The sequence below is a fragment of the Hippocampus zosterae genome, chromosome 3 (assembly GCF_025434085.1).
Source record: "Hippocampus zosterae strain Florida chromosome 3, ASM2543408v3, whole genome shotgun sequence".
In the NCBI taxonomy this organism is placed as follows: Eukaryota; Metazoa; Chordata; class Actinopteri; order Syngnathiformes; family Syngnathidae; genus Hippocampus; species Hippocampus zosterae.
This window is the reverse complement of record NC_067453.1, coordinates 13,001,576-13,017,838: the sequence shown is the minus strand read 5'-3', so window position 1 is coordinate 13,017,838 and position 16,263 is coordinate 13,001,576. Positions and strand designations below refer to the sequence as shown.

At 43.8% G+C, this 16,263-nt stretch overlaps 2 protein-coding genes across 6 annotated transcripts in view; one reads left to right on the top strand and one right to left on the bottom strand.

Moving 5' to 3' along the window:
- Positions 1-16,263, bottom strand: part of ada2a (adenosine deaminase 2a) — a 273,392-nt gene that overhangs the window by 75,176 nt on the left and 181,953 nt on the right. The window lies entirely within an intron of this gene.
- si:dkey-246g23.2 (solute carrier family 66 member 2) overlaps positions 1-16,263 on the top strand; it is a 53,125-nt gene that overhangs the window by 29,900 nt on the left and 6,962 nt on the right. For all 5 annotated transcript variants that reach the window (XM_052061806.1, XM_052061803.1, XM_052061804.1 and 2 more), the window contains one exon: positions 4,610-4,826. In XM_052061806.1, coding sequence (XP_051917766.1) covers positions 4,610-4,826 — 217 coding nt within the window. The remainder of the gene's footprint in view (positions 1-4,609; positions 4,827-16,263) is intronic.

The following is a 16,263-nucleotide window of genomic DNA, read 5'->3' as shown; positions in this document are numbered from 1 at the left end:
TTCACAGTAACCATCGTTACCGGTAGCGTGTCGTTTCCGTGGCGTCATTTTCACGGTACCGAAAAATAGTTTAATTATAAAAGTCACCGGACTTGAATTGACTGTGTGATCCACGCAATTTCACTGCGCCTGTATGTGTGTTTGTGATGTTATGTGGTGTGTGAGTGTGTTTCTTCTAATTTACTTTCGTTTTGTTTTGTTTTCAGTGTTGGGTGGCGGGGGGGACACAACAGATGACATTATGTGCGCATGCGGGTTGTGGTTTTAGTCCGCAAACTGAGGAATCGCGCGGATGAAAGTTTGAGATGGCGGCGAAAAAAACTCACCAAGGTCTACTAATTATGATATTTAAGAAACGGGAATGCTTGTCTGATTTTTCGGATGAATCGTCCAAAGGGCGTATCACTAAACTCACCTGTGACGTATGCACAGAACGCGAGAGCGAAATACGACTCGAGGCACGATTATAAGGCAAATTGGTCATTAGATTTGTAGGCTAATCGCTGTGAAAAATATTCTGAAACAGTATTGGTTATTCTATAATTTACTAGTTGTAGCATGGTAACTTTATGAATAAAACGTTCGTCACAAGGTGTAGTAATGCTAATGTTAACTGTTGGTAGAACTCATGATGACGTGTTAAATTCTGGCGTCAAATTGATCATAGATTACACATGCATCGTCTTGGGAAGAGGCTGTCAAGCCACATGAATACTTACCTGTATTCATGATTACCAGTCAATTAATCTTTGCAGTGTGAGATTGGAAAAAATACTCTCATGATGCCACATGAGTATACCAGTTTTTGATCCATTTATTTTTGGGAATAAACCTGGAGTACACAGCTGCTGGTGTAATGTCTATTGTTAATGCATAGTTTTCAAACATTGACCTTTGAAACATTATACTTTTGAGTTTCAGAATTCTTGATTATCAATATCAGTCAAAATAGAAAAATGGATTCCCATGATGAACGTTTACGGAACCCAACATTTGTTATCGTGGTTTCCTATTGTGTAATCCGACGGAACCGAAAAACGGCTACCATGAATTTCCGAAATCCTCAGGCCTGCTCCTGAATTATTTACATTTTTGCAGCATTTGTTTATCATTGTATGTATATGTTGTTGTTTGTGTTATTATCATATGCAATTGAATAAGTAGACCCTTTCAGAATTCGAAATTTGGTACTCTCTCAATCCATAATGGCGCTCATACTTTTCTGATCAGCGAGTCCCTGAGACTCGCTGCCGGTAAACTGTAAAATTATCACTGAGAGATTACCGCTTTTTTGCAGTTAGTGATTGACTTCTATGCAAAGTCATCTCTCAACTTGTGTTCCGTGCCATGTCATGCCTGTTGAGTGTTGATTTACTTCATATTAAGAAACTACTGCACTAAAACATTAATTCATAAATGTATACCATATGATTTTTTTTCTCAGCATAAATAACACGTACCCTGACTGTTCTACTCTTTGAATAAAAACACTTCATTCAAGCGTTATGGAGTGCAAAGGGTTATGATGGAGGGGTGTTGCAAATCATGAAGACCTGGTATGATAGCATTGTTTTATACATGTCCTCGGCTAGGCCTCAGTTTCAAAATCAGTCATTGGTCCTTGGCCTTGGCCTTGGCCTCGGAGGCAAGTCCTTGGTCCTTGGCCTTGGCCTCTGAAAATTTCTCAAGTCCTTGGCCTTGGCCTTGCCCCGGAAAATTTTCCAAGTCCTTGGCCTTGGCCTCGGAGTCAAGTCCTTGGCCTTGGCCTTGGCCTCGGGTTGCCGGTCCTTGGACACAACACTCATAAAAACTGTTGACTTGACTTGACTTGGATCAACAGCCCCGTGTCGAGCTTCACTCTTAGCACTTCAGTTTTTATTTTGTGACACTTGGAAACATTTTCACAATGGAAATGCACAACATTGCATATTTTGATGGATTTAATCTTATTGTGTGATGGAAACCTTTGAGTCAGTGAGTCAGAAGAAATAAAAATAGAGTGGTCTTGTTTTGGCTTGTCCAGGAGCGGAAGCTTGGGATAGTGTTTGATTTAAGTGGGAAAATCAAAAGGATGCCCTCATGAATGATGCATAACTTTTCTGAGCAATTAGATTATGCTGGTAAACACAGCAAGTAGAACAAATGGGAGATGAACTGCGACGGAGAGCGATAACAGGAGAGGAAGTAGGTGTGTTGTTCGATCTGTAAAAATAAAGTAGTGGCTATGAGGGAGAGAATTGTCTCCCTCTGTGTTGTCTGCACAGCCCAGTTTTACAATTTAATGTCATCCTTTGGAACTTGCGATTAAATGCTATAGAAAGCAACAACACTACATTGGTTTTATGATGTACATAATTATTGATGTGTACTATGACATGATATATTACATTTGCTTGTTTGGAAAAAAACATTTTTATTTCCAGTCCTGTAAATGCTGCTTCAGAGCTGGCGGATGAGCTGATCATCTGAATCAGGTGTGTTGCAGCCGTGAGAGCTGGAAAATAGGCAGGACAGCGGCCCACCAGGCCCGGAGCTGGACATCCCTGCTCTAAAGGTTAAACTGATATCGTTCATTTTGAAAATCTAGTCTAAATCAAGTAGTGCTCTCCCTAATCTAATCTCAGGATGGTAAATTTTGGTGTTTGAATTTTTAGAACTGCAAATATTCATCATGCCAATTCTGAAGCCCTTTATCAAGCCAATTGTCAAGGAATTCAATTCATTTAACTTTCTACCTTTCATTCCTCCATTGGATCTGTCGCAGCCATTACATTATAAGTCCTCATTTCAACCCAACAGCTCCCCCCTCTTGCGTCATGTCAGCGCTCCACATGACAGTTCCCAAGAGTTGGTGTGTGTGCTGTTTGCTTGAAAGGTCTTCTGTTTGCATATCTCCATCCTGGTTTCATCAGCTGTGAGCAACGTTCAATCTTTTGTTCAGTGTTTGCCACAAATTTGCCACTGTGAACTCGCTACAAGACGTCTGCTCTATGAATATCCAAAATGCAAAAGGCAGATGCAGCTCACTGAATGAGATGAGAAACATTCCAGAGCACTGTGAGAAAGTGCCCGAATACATATTTCGTATTAATATTATTCGTACAAAAGGAATCACGAATATAGGACCATTTCGAATATGAGGGAACTGTGACTGGATGAGCACAAAGAAGACAAGAGCTTGAAAATCACTGTTTTCTTTGTCCCCTGTCACTCGCTGGCAGGTGACATTCGTTTTTTTTTTCTCCTTACTGTCAGAAATACATTTCTATCTGTCAGTCTGCAGGACAGCAAAGCAAACACCTGGTGGAAGTATACACTTCTAGAATTGTTTATCACAAATTTAAAAAAACAAAAAAAAGGCAAATCCAGACATTTCATTTGGTCTCCTGCACAATCTCATGTCATTTTATATAAGATCTGGATTTTTTTAAATGCATATAATTTCCAAAACCAAGTTATTAGATACACTGAAATGGATTATATTTTCTTCCGTATCAACAATAGAAATAACGACACATGGTCATGTCAACAATTAATTGGCTGACAGTTATGCTGCATTTTGTGGCATCTATGAGTTTTGCCTTAAAAGTAAAATTTTATCTTGCGTTTAATGCAGAGCAACTTGACATAAAAATAGTAAACGTTCATTAACAGAAAGAAGGCCTGTAAAGAGTGTATTTATACAAAAAACAAGTTTGTTTGTGTGCTACCAATATGCAAAATGTGATTCTAATCATACTGTCAATAAAGAGATAAGATAAGATATCCTTTATTTGTCCCACAATGGGGAAATTTACAGCCTCCAGCAGCAAGAATGTATGTAGAAAGAAGAAGAGAAAAAAAACAACAACAAACATCTTTCAATTAAATACAATATGAACACAAATGGATAAATCGCAGTACTATTTACAATTTACTTATTATTTATTTAAAGAGGAACATATCTGCACCCTTATTCAGAATCACATTACATATTCACAGTCTGTGGTAATTTACAGCACATGATACTAAAATTTGTTTTTGTTTTGTTTGTCCTTGGGAGCAAGAAAATGTCATTTTTTTCACTTTCCTCGCTGCATTACTTTTCTTTTAAAAGGGTTTTAAATTTCAAAGAACGAAGATACTATGCAAAACTCACTCTGCTTCAGATTTGACCTTTACTGTGACATTCAATTCAGAGAAGATGCTCTTGAGAGAAAAATCAACCGCTTTTCAACTGCAGCGATCTTTCTATTTGTCTGTGTATTTCCAAAGTAGAATGTAATAAATGGATTGCGGAAGTGGAAAAATGGGTAAGACAGCCTTTCAAACTCAGGTAATGAACTTTCTAAATCTCCAACCTAATCTTCCCAAAGGCCAAGTTATCCGAAAGTAATTGAAATGTAAAAGCTTTGGATCTGCTCATTTATCTTGTTCCATTCTCTCATGCATGTGCACGGTATTGATTTAGCTGTGCTTTCTTGGCAGAATTTCTATGCATCCTTTATACTGTATTGCTTTCACTAATTTCCTGTTTCCACTTCACTTTCATTTTCATAGTCACACACTGTCACCGTGTGCACCCATGCATAGCTAATGTTCAGCTTTTTTTCCACTCTACCCTTGCTAGACTTGGATCCGAAATATTTCTGGAAGTGGAACGTGTTTGAAGACTACCTTCTCTTCTGTTTCGGCCTCAGCGCCCTGTGTGCAATGGTCACCATGCTGCTGCTGGACTCTGCCGTGTTCGTAGAGATGCTGGGCTCCCTAGCTGTGATGTTTGAGGCCATGCTGGGCCTCCCTCAACTACTGCAGAACCTTCACAACCGCTCCACCAAAGGCATGAGGTATAGCGGCGATAGAAGTCAAATTACAGTTTGACACCCTTTCTCCCTCGGTGGACACGTTTAATTTCCATTCACATGAGCAAAGTATGCAAATCAGGCAATTTATAATAATAGGGGTATGTTGAGAAAAAAAAACTCCTGTGGCAAGGTTTTTGTGGGGTTTTTTTGGTTTGTTTTTTTACACCCAGAATCTGCATACATTTAGTCCCTGGTATACCAAAACAGTAGTTTATTACACAGCCAGCTCCTGCGGTGCCTTCAGCATGAAATCTATGGATGCATCCATCGCGTGACAGTCAGTCCTTGGGGCTGGCTCGGGTGTGTTTTCCAAAGCAAATCTTTTCTTGACATTGCAGCTTTACAACACTCCTGAACCCAGTTCTATTCTTGAAATACTCGGGTAACATTGACGCATATCACTACACTATATGGAAGTGTAGTTTCGTTTCGCAATTGGTTCGAGTTCTGTGGTGGAACATCTTGATGTGTGTGGTGCTCAGTGTTACTTAAATGGCCGATTTTTTTAAAAGAGGCTAAATTATTGACTCCTTAGGAAGGATGAAAAGGCATTGTATCAAAGAGATATGTCATGTGTGTAAGCCTCATCCTTGGTTAAGTGAGTTTTTTTTTCCAACCTTAACGTTGATGGCCTCTCTCGCTCCTCTTTCAAATCACCTGTTTTTTCTGTGCAGAATTTTTTTTTACTGCTGGTTTTATCTGAGGTGCAGAAAAATGGCTGAGTCTTGACCTGAAGCATTAACCCGTTTGTGAGTTGTTGTGACTTGAGCTGGGTGAGTGGTTGCTTGGTTTCCCCAACAGATCCATCAATACATTCCTCACTGCACTTGACAGCACATAATAAATTGTTCTCTGGTGTATGCACCTGTAAAATCTACTAACTCGGTCCATGGTCCAGCCCAGAACTTCAGCTAAAAAAAACAAACAGTGGCAACAACAAAAATGTCACCAGGAAAAAAAGGCTCATTGAACACACCTTATGGAGCACCACCACACGTGACATCCATCGGAATTCTACTCCGGCATCATGCACTCTGGACCAGCCTACCCTGAGTTGAGTTGAGTTTTTCCACTATGAATAAAGTAATGCAAATAAAACTCCAGATCACCCTCATTCATCCCAGAAATATGATGCAATATGATTTTCCATTCAAAAATTGTAAATACCTCTTCTGCTACTTGACTCAAAGAGGAATACTCCCCGACCACCGACCTCCACCCCCTGAAACCAAAGCTGGCCTCTCTGAATATTCTCTCCAGCATGAAGTCATCCACCTGTCCGCTGGACCCCACCCGTTCCACCCCTTGTCGAAGCATGCCTCACTTCTCTTGCACCATTCATCACTGACATCACCAACTCCGCCCTTACCGTGACTCAGATAATCCCCAAAAAGTCAGACAGGAAAACCCCCAAACTGATTCCTCACAAAAGTCTTGGGAAGAGTTGTTGCAACAAAACTCAAGAAATACTTCCTCTCAAACATCTGTGAAACATTCCCAATTGTGTTCTGACGTCACCGTCTTGCGCTGAAGCAGCCCTCCCCAAAGTCACCATTAATCCCCCTACGATCCTCTGATTCCGGCTCTCTCACCGTTCTTCTCCTTGAACTTAGTGCAGCTTTTGATTCCATCCATCACTCCATCCCCTTCAGTGACTGCATATGGCATCACCTGGTTCACCTTACATTGTCCGACAGAATCCACTACATCTCCATCCGTAACAACACATCCTCCAGCACTCCTGCATCCCAGGGGTCCCTCAAGACTTCTCGGTTCTCTTCTCATCACCTATACGTTCTACCGCCCACTTGGTCACATCATCCTTCACGATGGTTTACACTTCCACTGCCATGGTAACAATGTGGCTGTCAGTTTTCCACCAAAACCATCACCATTATCATTCTCTCTGTCCTCATCAACATAAAAACCTGGATGAACAGCAACCATCTGTCTGAACTTCATTTAATCAGAAACCATCTTCTGCTCCACTTCCTCCTCCATTTCTGCCAGTACTTCTCACTCTGCATCGATGGTCACCCAGTCAGTGTTGTATACCACAAACTGCAATGATATTGTCCCATGGTGTCTTTATTTCACCAATCACCACCCTGTGTGTGTTTATCTGTTTTTTTTCTTCATTTTTGTACACGTGATGTAGTAAGTACATTCTTGATGCCAATTGCCGGTCATCGACGAAAGACACGCTGGTCTGGCATGAAATAATGACAAAAAGGCTGACTGACAGATTAATGTGCCCACCTCTGGATCGATATGGTGTGGATGTGAGGAAGAAAAGGCGAGCATGGCCTTGGTTCCTGCTGCTTTTCCCCTTGAGAGCCTGTCCTTTTCACTGCAAATAAGAGGCAAAGATGACGTCTCTTCAATACACATACGGCACGCTATATGCTGTAGCTCAACTACTTTTCTATTTCCATCTTTCTTACCGTCCATGCTGACATCATATTAGATATGTGTCCATCCAGATTTTTAAAAGCTTTCAAGTTTGAATGCAAAAAAAAAAAACGTAATTGAAGCTGCTATACTGTCAGTAATTTACTGCTCAGTGGCCCACGGTTCTTTTTGGTCAGTGTGCCCATTTCACATATTGTCCTCAAGGGTTGCAGCTGTGCTTTTTAGAAGCATTATTTCAGCTTACAGTGACAGTCTTGCCAAAGATGAACTGTGCAATAATTCTACATGAGAGTACGGCCGATGAAAAGGCCTCGTGTTGGATCATATCTATGGCGAATGTCAATGTGCTCAATATTGTGATAATGTATAATGAAGTATCCTACCGTTGCCATTTCTTTTTTCATTCATTCCAAGTGATGAAAATGTCATAATAATAATAAAACTTCATCATGGAGGTATTTACGCAAGAAATGTCAGCATGCTAATTGTGATTCAGATTCAGTACTTCGATGAAAGAAACAGATCACTGCTCTGTAACAAGTCTGCACATCCACTCATGCCATCCCGTCTGAAACACTTTGTTTTCTGCTCTCATTCTCATGATTTAAGGGTTCAATATGAATCTCGGAGAATGTAACATTTCCCACATGCGTAAACAACTAACTTCTGACATGATATCCTTGAGGGCTGTTTCCAATATTTTCTTACATCAATATTGCTCTGTAATGTTTCATGTACCCCTGCGTTGCACTAGGACAACGTCATGAAAGGAGCGCAGCAGCTACACGGTGAGAAAATGGGTTTTAGTTAACCAACATATTTCTGCGTTCCAAAAATAGCCAAAATAACTCGCCATTGAGCGCAAGAATAATAACATGTCTGGGATGCTCCCTATCTGCTGTTAACGCACAGTAACACACCATCGTCTGTGGGGAAAATTGCGTGAGGCGGTGCACTGCGAGATCGAGTGTGCACGTCGTCCGGGAACGCCCCAACATGCATTATTTATTATTATTTATGCATTATTTAGCTGTGATTACATTTTTTCCCTCTCAATTTAGAATAGATAATGTATACCATTGTCCACTTGCGTGTTAAGGGTGCTTTATTTGTCACTTACTTGATGTTGCCTTACTTTGCGTTTGGTATTTTACACGGGCCCTTTAGTTTGGACACGACCCACTGTTGTTGTTTCGCAAAGCCTACAAAAGTGCTGTCGGCACAATGCATGAGGCTTGTGTTGCTTCAATGTTTTGAATGCATCAGCCACAAAACAAATCACGTAAAGATGTTGGTGAAGAGAACAGTTACACCTCTGAATGATTTATTCCGTCTTTAATACTTCTGGAAATGCAGTTTCACTCAAGTTGATTTGTTTTCTTCTGTTTTGGCTGCTCTGTTGCATCTCAGACGCCCACCGCTCTTTTGTCCACACTAACATTCAAGGTTAACTCATTTGCTTTTGAGTGCTGAAACAAAACATACAAAGACACTTGTCTTTGTATGTTTTGCATTGTATATTTGTATGTTTTGCATAGTTTTGCATGTTCTGCATTCATTGAAACAAAAAATAAGATAAGATAAGAAAACCTTTATTAGTATCGCAATGGAGAAATTCCCAATGATTGTGGATTTTGTGTGGGTGCTTTACTTTTTTTTGGCCGCCTCTCATTCCAAATGTAATTTTCTACTTATCTCTTCTACCCAAACTGCTGAGCAATGTCAGTTACACACAAGAGAGCTTTCAAGTTGCAAGAGCACAGACCAATTTGTGTGCTGTACAATTGAGTCTTTAATCAATCCTCTGGATTAAAATCACATACATCCACACATTTTCGGATAATTATATTCGTGTGTGTGTGTGTGTGTGTGTGTGTGTGTGTGTGTGTGTGTGTGTGTGTTGTCCTTGACACACCTTCACAACCAACGGCTTATTCCTTTCTCTCCATTGTGAGCAGAACTGAATGATAGTTTCATGTTTCTGTCGAGGTGGCCTTTACCTCACAGCCATTTTGGACAAGGGACCATTACCTTTCCAGTCAGACCCTGGAGGATACGGTGCAAACATAGTGATGACCTCAGAATGTTTGCTGACCTATGAACCAGTGTTATTCCCCAAAGGGGACTACTTACTGGGAGAGTGAAAGATGGAGTGCCTTTGGATAAGTCTAATAGCAACCACAGGGTGCCTGTTTATTTACTGTATTTGGGGGTGGCAACTTTACAGGAATTTAGTTGTTTTGTTTTGTTTTGTTTTGTTGTATCAAATGAAACCTCAAAAGAAAGTGCCGCTCTTTTACCCAGAATATTTGTCGGAATGTTGTGTTTTGAGTACGGAAAGTTGTCAAATTTACGGAATGAAAACTAAATAAGCAAGCAGATTTATTTACTTATTTTATTCATTTTTAAACTAGCTGACTTCTTTGCCTTGATCTCTTATAAATATGTTTTGATAACTATAACGGTGGAATCCCTGGCTGCGCAGTGGTACAGTGCTTGACCTCAGCGCAGGCAACAGTTCCTACTTCAAGATGGTGTCAAATATGAGTGTGAGTGGTTGTCTGCGTGTATATGTTGACTACTATTGACTGGTGAACAGATTCGGCCATAGTCTTCCATCTGCCCAAAGTCAGTTGCTATAAGCTTCGGCTTCCTGCAATCCTGCGCAGGATTAACTGTATTGAAAACACAGAGGTAAATGTATGAATATAATGGCCCGGCGGCCTTGTTGTATAATTGCATTAGTTTATCTCCTCATACACAACCGCATTAAATACATATTTAATTACACAACGGACTATCTGCTCCTGCTCTCTATAAAATTGTGCTGAAAATAACTTCAGGCAAGCTGACCGATACACCTCCTCACTGAACCTGTGTTTCATTTTGGAGAAGCTATTATCATACACATATTGTTACTTTTCTGCATTTGCCCATGTGCAATCAATAGACATGCATTATTCATAGTATGTGGGCCTGCGAGCGGTCCTGCAAGAGCAAAGCCGTTGCTGTTAAAGTTGACACACACAACCTTGTGTGTGGGCATACAGACAGATGCACAAACAAGCATGCATGTGGCATGACGCACACATGCGAAGCTGGAAAAAAAAAAGTGGTGGTTCAAGCTTGAAACATCTGCACATTGGTTCCGGGGCATATAGAGTACGATCAATTGGTTGTTCACTGCCAAATCTCTCTCTCCGATACAAGGTAAACAAAGCTCACATCTCAACATCATTACGTAACAAATAAGTGGCGATTAGTGATGGGTCCATGAGGCCTCATGAGGCGTGTCGACACAATGACACACAGTGTTGATACTGTACTGATACTGTGTCGCTGACCACTGCCACCTGCTGGACCTTCAAAATCCCTGCAGCCAACCCACTTGACAGACTGAACAAACTGATTTGATGATGATGTGTATACAATACACTACCTCACTCTACCCAATGACTGGTACTGAATGAGTTAAAAGCTCAGTGTAGCCACAAGCGCCATTGTTTATGTTGTTGTTTATGCTGTTTATATTGTATATACTGTTCAGATGACGTCTTTTTTATATTGCTGCTATCCTTTCTTAGCTGCGTGTGTTTAATGCACAGCATGTTTACATGCATGTATGCACTGAGGATTGAGAGGAAGAAATTTCATCTATTCCGCATGTCATACATAAAGCATATTTGACAATAAAGATGACATTGACCCTTGACAATATCATTCACATCCATGCATTCATATTGTATCATTCAATGTGTTTCAAGAATGTGAAATTCATGTGAATGAGGATGCTTGTGGGCTTTGTCTTCACAAATTTTGATTTAGAAAAATAAGATGCTCCAGTGTTTTAAATTTCAGTCTGTTGCATGGTATTTCCCCTGTTGTGGAGAAGACACACACAATTGAATAAGACATGTCAAAAATCCGAGAGGCACTTGGTGAGACAAGGAGATTTTATTGAATACCTTATTCTCCAAAAGGAGATCAAAATGGCTCTACGCGGCGGACAATTTGTATTTGTCCGGAAGCTGCTCGTACGTACTGTAGCAACATCACTCGAGTGAAGTGCGTCTCAGCAGTCGATAGTCTGCTGCTCTCAGCTGTGCGCGCGAGCACGTACTTGCGGCGCCGACCCAACCCATGCCACATATTAAGCTTTGAACTACAACAACAGCTAAGCTAGCCTAGCTGATGTAATGATGGTCAGCAGACAAGGTTTACGTTTTATGTGACTTTTAATAGCAACGTGGCAGAGTCATCAAACATGCAGTGTGCTCACTCGCAGTCACTTTCTGGAACTCCCCCTTATAGGCGGGAACCTCTCAATCAACTGGAGTATGACGTACAGTGCAAACGTTCATAAAGCACTTCTCATATAATAATAGCCTATTATATGACAGCCGACATGACGCTAGAAGTCAGACGGACAAATTTTTTCTGATAATCAGTGTGTTTTCCGTATTGCCCAAACATATATTTTTATTCGAGCGAGGGTGAGGTCTGTTTGGGGACTGTCCCCCCCCTCGGGCTAGTTAAAATGGTATAACCCCAGAGGCAAGGTGGGGCTTGCCATCGTTACCGTGAGTTGCGTTTCATGCTATTAAAGCATCAGTCAAATGCCATAATGACTTGTGTCATTAATAACGCAAACAAGGTCTAGCTTGTTTCGGCAATCGGCATCGTGTCGCCAGACGCACTTCCTTAGTATACACTGTGCGGGCTTTTGCTGCGTCAACGCCCCCTGTACTGAGTCGACGCCCCCTGGAGTAAGTGCCGCAGGTTGGACTGTGCCAAGCAGCCGATGCAGTCTAAACTGCACCGGTGCAGTTTACATGTCAATTAGCAGCCTGGACTGTGTCAACGCAGCCGATGTGTCAATTAGCAGCCTGGACTGTGTCAACGCAGCCGATGCAGTCTAAACTGCACCGGTGCAGTTCACGTGTCAATTAGCAACCTGGACTGTGTCAACGCAGCCTATGTGTCAATTAGCAGCCTGGACTGTGTCAACGCAGCCGATGCAGTCTAAACTGCGCCGGTGCAGTTCATGTGTCAATCACGTGACGTAATGAAGCGGCACATGCACCGACACGTGGTTTGCTCTGTGAGCCCGGCGCATGCATCAACGCATCGGTGTCGCTGGACCCATCAACCAGTGGGCGATAGATTCGCTCCATTACAAATCATTTTGTTTGTTCTTTAGTTTTTAGAGAACTACAAAACATTTGATGTCCAAACATGAAATGATGAAAACTGAAGGAGCATCACATTTGGCTGTCGTCCAAACCACATTAACACACCCAAGCATGTCTTGGGTAGTGGACACTAAAAATCAGCACAAGAAAAGATAAGATGACAATAATTGATGGGAATCGACTCTCGGATGAGGAATTTAGACGATAGTTTATGATGCCACGATACAGTGGTATATTGGCACTATTTAGCAGAGGAATATACTTATCAATGATTGTTGATGGATAGACGGATGGATGGAAAACGTTATTGCAGTTGTATAGTGGCATAATAAATATATATATATAGTATAAAAATATTCCAATTGATATCATCAAACGTTCTCAATAATCTAGGTGGACTGTCAGCCACTATTAATGTTGATTCGCAAGTGTTTTTCAGTGTCTACTTTTACTGATATTTAAATATATTGTCGACTATTGGAGACTTGAAATGAGTTAACTGCAAATTCCGTATAATTCCTCCGCTGTGTAATTATTTGTGTCTCTTTGTAAATGCCACGTGGACCCCATTTTGTCCTCTCATCCACCGAAACTGAGCCCAAGAGCTAACAGTTGTCCTGACAGCCCCAATCAATATTTGTCACCCGCATGCAGCGCAGCCCTTCACGGTGCACAGTCAGACCTCCCTCACTTTGTTCGTTGCTCTCTCCTGACCTGTCACTCCAATGATCAAAGTGGTTTTGTGATTCACATTTCTCAAGATTTATAGTTCCCCCCACACTATAGTCTCCCTCATCTCTCGCCATTTCCCCCTCACCTCCATCCACTCTCATCCAATACGGAACTGCTCTTTTTATATAGCTATCCTTCAAGTACCCAGTTCACCAGTTCACCCTTTCCTGTCTCATTCCTCAGCCCTTAGCTCAGATGACGGTCCGATCAAAGCAACCTGACCAGGCTGAGCTATGGGGTTTGCCTATGTGTGTGTGTTTGGGGGGGGGGGGGGGGGGTATGTGTGTGTCTGTGTGTGTGCGTGTGTGCATACACTGTGGTGAGAATGAAATGTATGTAATTTCATGGTTTGCACATTTGGTTTTGCTTTGTCTGTTGTCTGATGCATATGTGTTAATGTAAGATATGGTTTCCACTCAGTCTTCAATCATAACCGTAATCACTTCATCTCTGTTTGCATGTACAAAAAGCATCACACTGGCCCAAATTCAATCATTTTGTTGTCAGGGTCTTTCGTGAGTTGTCAGCTGAGCCCCACTAAGGTCGACTATGAATCTACCATGAGACTAGCGTGATAAATATCCATCCATTTTCTAATCCACTTATACCCACAAGGGTGCCGGAATCGAACGCTGCACCTCTGCACTGTGAGACAGACGCATGAACTGGTTGATCACCGTGCTGATATCATAAAGAGTAAAATGTGACAATTGGATACATGCCTGCCAAAGAGAAACGCCCCCATCCATCCATCCATCCATCATCTACCGCTTATCCGGGGCCGGGTCGCGGGGGCAACAGCTTTAGCAGGGAAGCCCAGACTTCCCTCTCCCTAGCTACTTCTTCCAGCTCTCCCCGGGGGATCCCGAGGCGTTCCCAGGCCAGCTGGGTGACATAGTCTCTCCAGCGTGTCCTGGGTCTTCCTCTGGGTCTCCTCCCGGTGGGACATGACCGGAACACCTCACCGGGGAGGCGCTCAGGAGGCATCCGAATCAGATGCCCAAGCCACCTCATCTGGCTCCTCTCCATGTGGAGGAGAAGCGGCTCGACTCTGAGCCCCTCCCGGATGACTGAGCTTCTCACCTTATCTCTAAGGGAGAGCCCGGACACCCTGCGAAGAAAACTCATTTCAGCCGCTTGTATCCGGGATCTCGTTCTTTCGGTCACGACCCATAGCTCGTGACCATAGGTGAGGGTTGGGACGTAGATCGACCGGTAAATTGAGAGCTTCGCCTTTTGGCTCAGCTCCTTCTTCACCACGACAGACCGATACAACGTCCGCATCACAGCAGACGCTGCACCGATCCGCCTGTCGATCTCCCGCTCCCTCCTACCCCCACTCGTGAACAAGACCCCAAGATACTTGAACTCCTCCACTTGGGGTAAGATCTCCTCCCCGACCCGGAGGGGGCACTCCACCCTTTTCCGACTGAGGACCATGGTTTCAGATTTGGAGGTGCTGATTTTCATCCCAACCGCTTCACACTCGGCTGCGAAACGCTCCAGTGAGAGTTGGAGAGCCCCGTTTGAAGGAGCCAACAGCACCACATCATCTGCAAAAAGCAGGGATGAAATACTGAGGCCCCCAAAACGGACCCCCTCAACGCTTCGGCTGCGCCTAGAAATTCTGTCCATAAAGGTTATGAACAGAATCGGCGACAAAGGGCAGCCTTGGCGGAGTCCTACCTCCACTGGAAACGATTCCGACTTACTGCCGGCAATGCGAACCAAACTCTGACATCGGTGGTATAGTGACCGAACAGCCCGTATCAGGGGGTTCGGTACCCCATACCCACGAAGCACCCCCCACAGAACTCCCCGAGGGACACGGTCAAACGCCTTCTCCAAGTCCACAAAACACATGTAGACTGGTTGGGCGAATTCCCACATACCCTCAAGGACCCTGCTAAGGGTGTAGAGCTGGTCCACTGTTCCACGGCCGGGACGAAAACCACACTGCTCCTCCTCAATCTGAGGCTCGACTTCCTGACGGACCCTCCTCTCCAGCACCCCTGAATAGACCTTACCAGGGAGGCTGAGGAGTGTGATCCCTCTGTAGTTGGAACACACCCTCCGGTCCCCCTTTTTAAAAAGAGGGACTACCACCCCGGTCTGCCAATCCAGAGGCACTCTCCCTGTTGTCCACGCGATGTTGCAGAGGCGTGTCAACCAGGACAGCCCCACAACATCCAGAGCCTTGAGGAACTCCGGGCGGATCTCATCCACCCCTGGGGCCCTGCCACCGAGGAGCTTTTTAACCACATCGGTGACTTCAACCACAGAGATAGGAGAGCCCACCTCAGAGTCCCCGGGCTCTGCTTCCTCCAAGGAAGGCGTGTTGGTGGAGTTGAGGAGGTCTTCGAAGTACTCTGCCCACCGGTTCACAACGTCCCGAGTCGAAGTCAGCAGCGCCCCATCCCCACTGTACACAGTGTTAGTGGTGCACTGCTTCCCCCTCCTGAGACGTCGGATGGTGGACCAGAATTTCCTCGAAGCCGTCCGGAAGTCGGCTTCCATGGCCTCACCGAACTCTTCCCACGCTCGGGTTTTTGCCTCGGCGACCACCGAAGCCGCGGCCCGCTTGGCCAATCGATACCCGTCAGCTGCCTCTGGGGTCCCACAGGCCATAAAGGCTCGATAGGACTCCTTCTTCAGCTTGACGGCATCCCTCACTGCTGGTGTCCACCAGCGAGTACGGGGGTTGCCGCCACGACAGGCACCAACCACCTTACGGCCACAACTCAGATTGGCCGCCTCAACAATAGAGGCACGGAACACGGTCCACTCGGGCTCAATGTCCCCCGCCTCCCCCGGAACATGGGAAAAGCTCTGTCGGAGGTGGGAGTTGAAACTCCTTCTGACAGGGGATTCCGCCAGACGCTCCCAACAAACCCTCACTATACGTTTGGGTCTGCCAGGACGGACCGGCATCTTCCCCCACCATCGGAGCCTACTCACCACCAGGTGGTGATCAGTTGACAGCTCCGCCCCTCTCTTCACCCGAGTGTCCAGAACATGCGGCCGCAAATCCGATGATACAACAACAAAGTCGATCATCGAACTGCGACCTAGGGTGTCCTGGT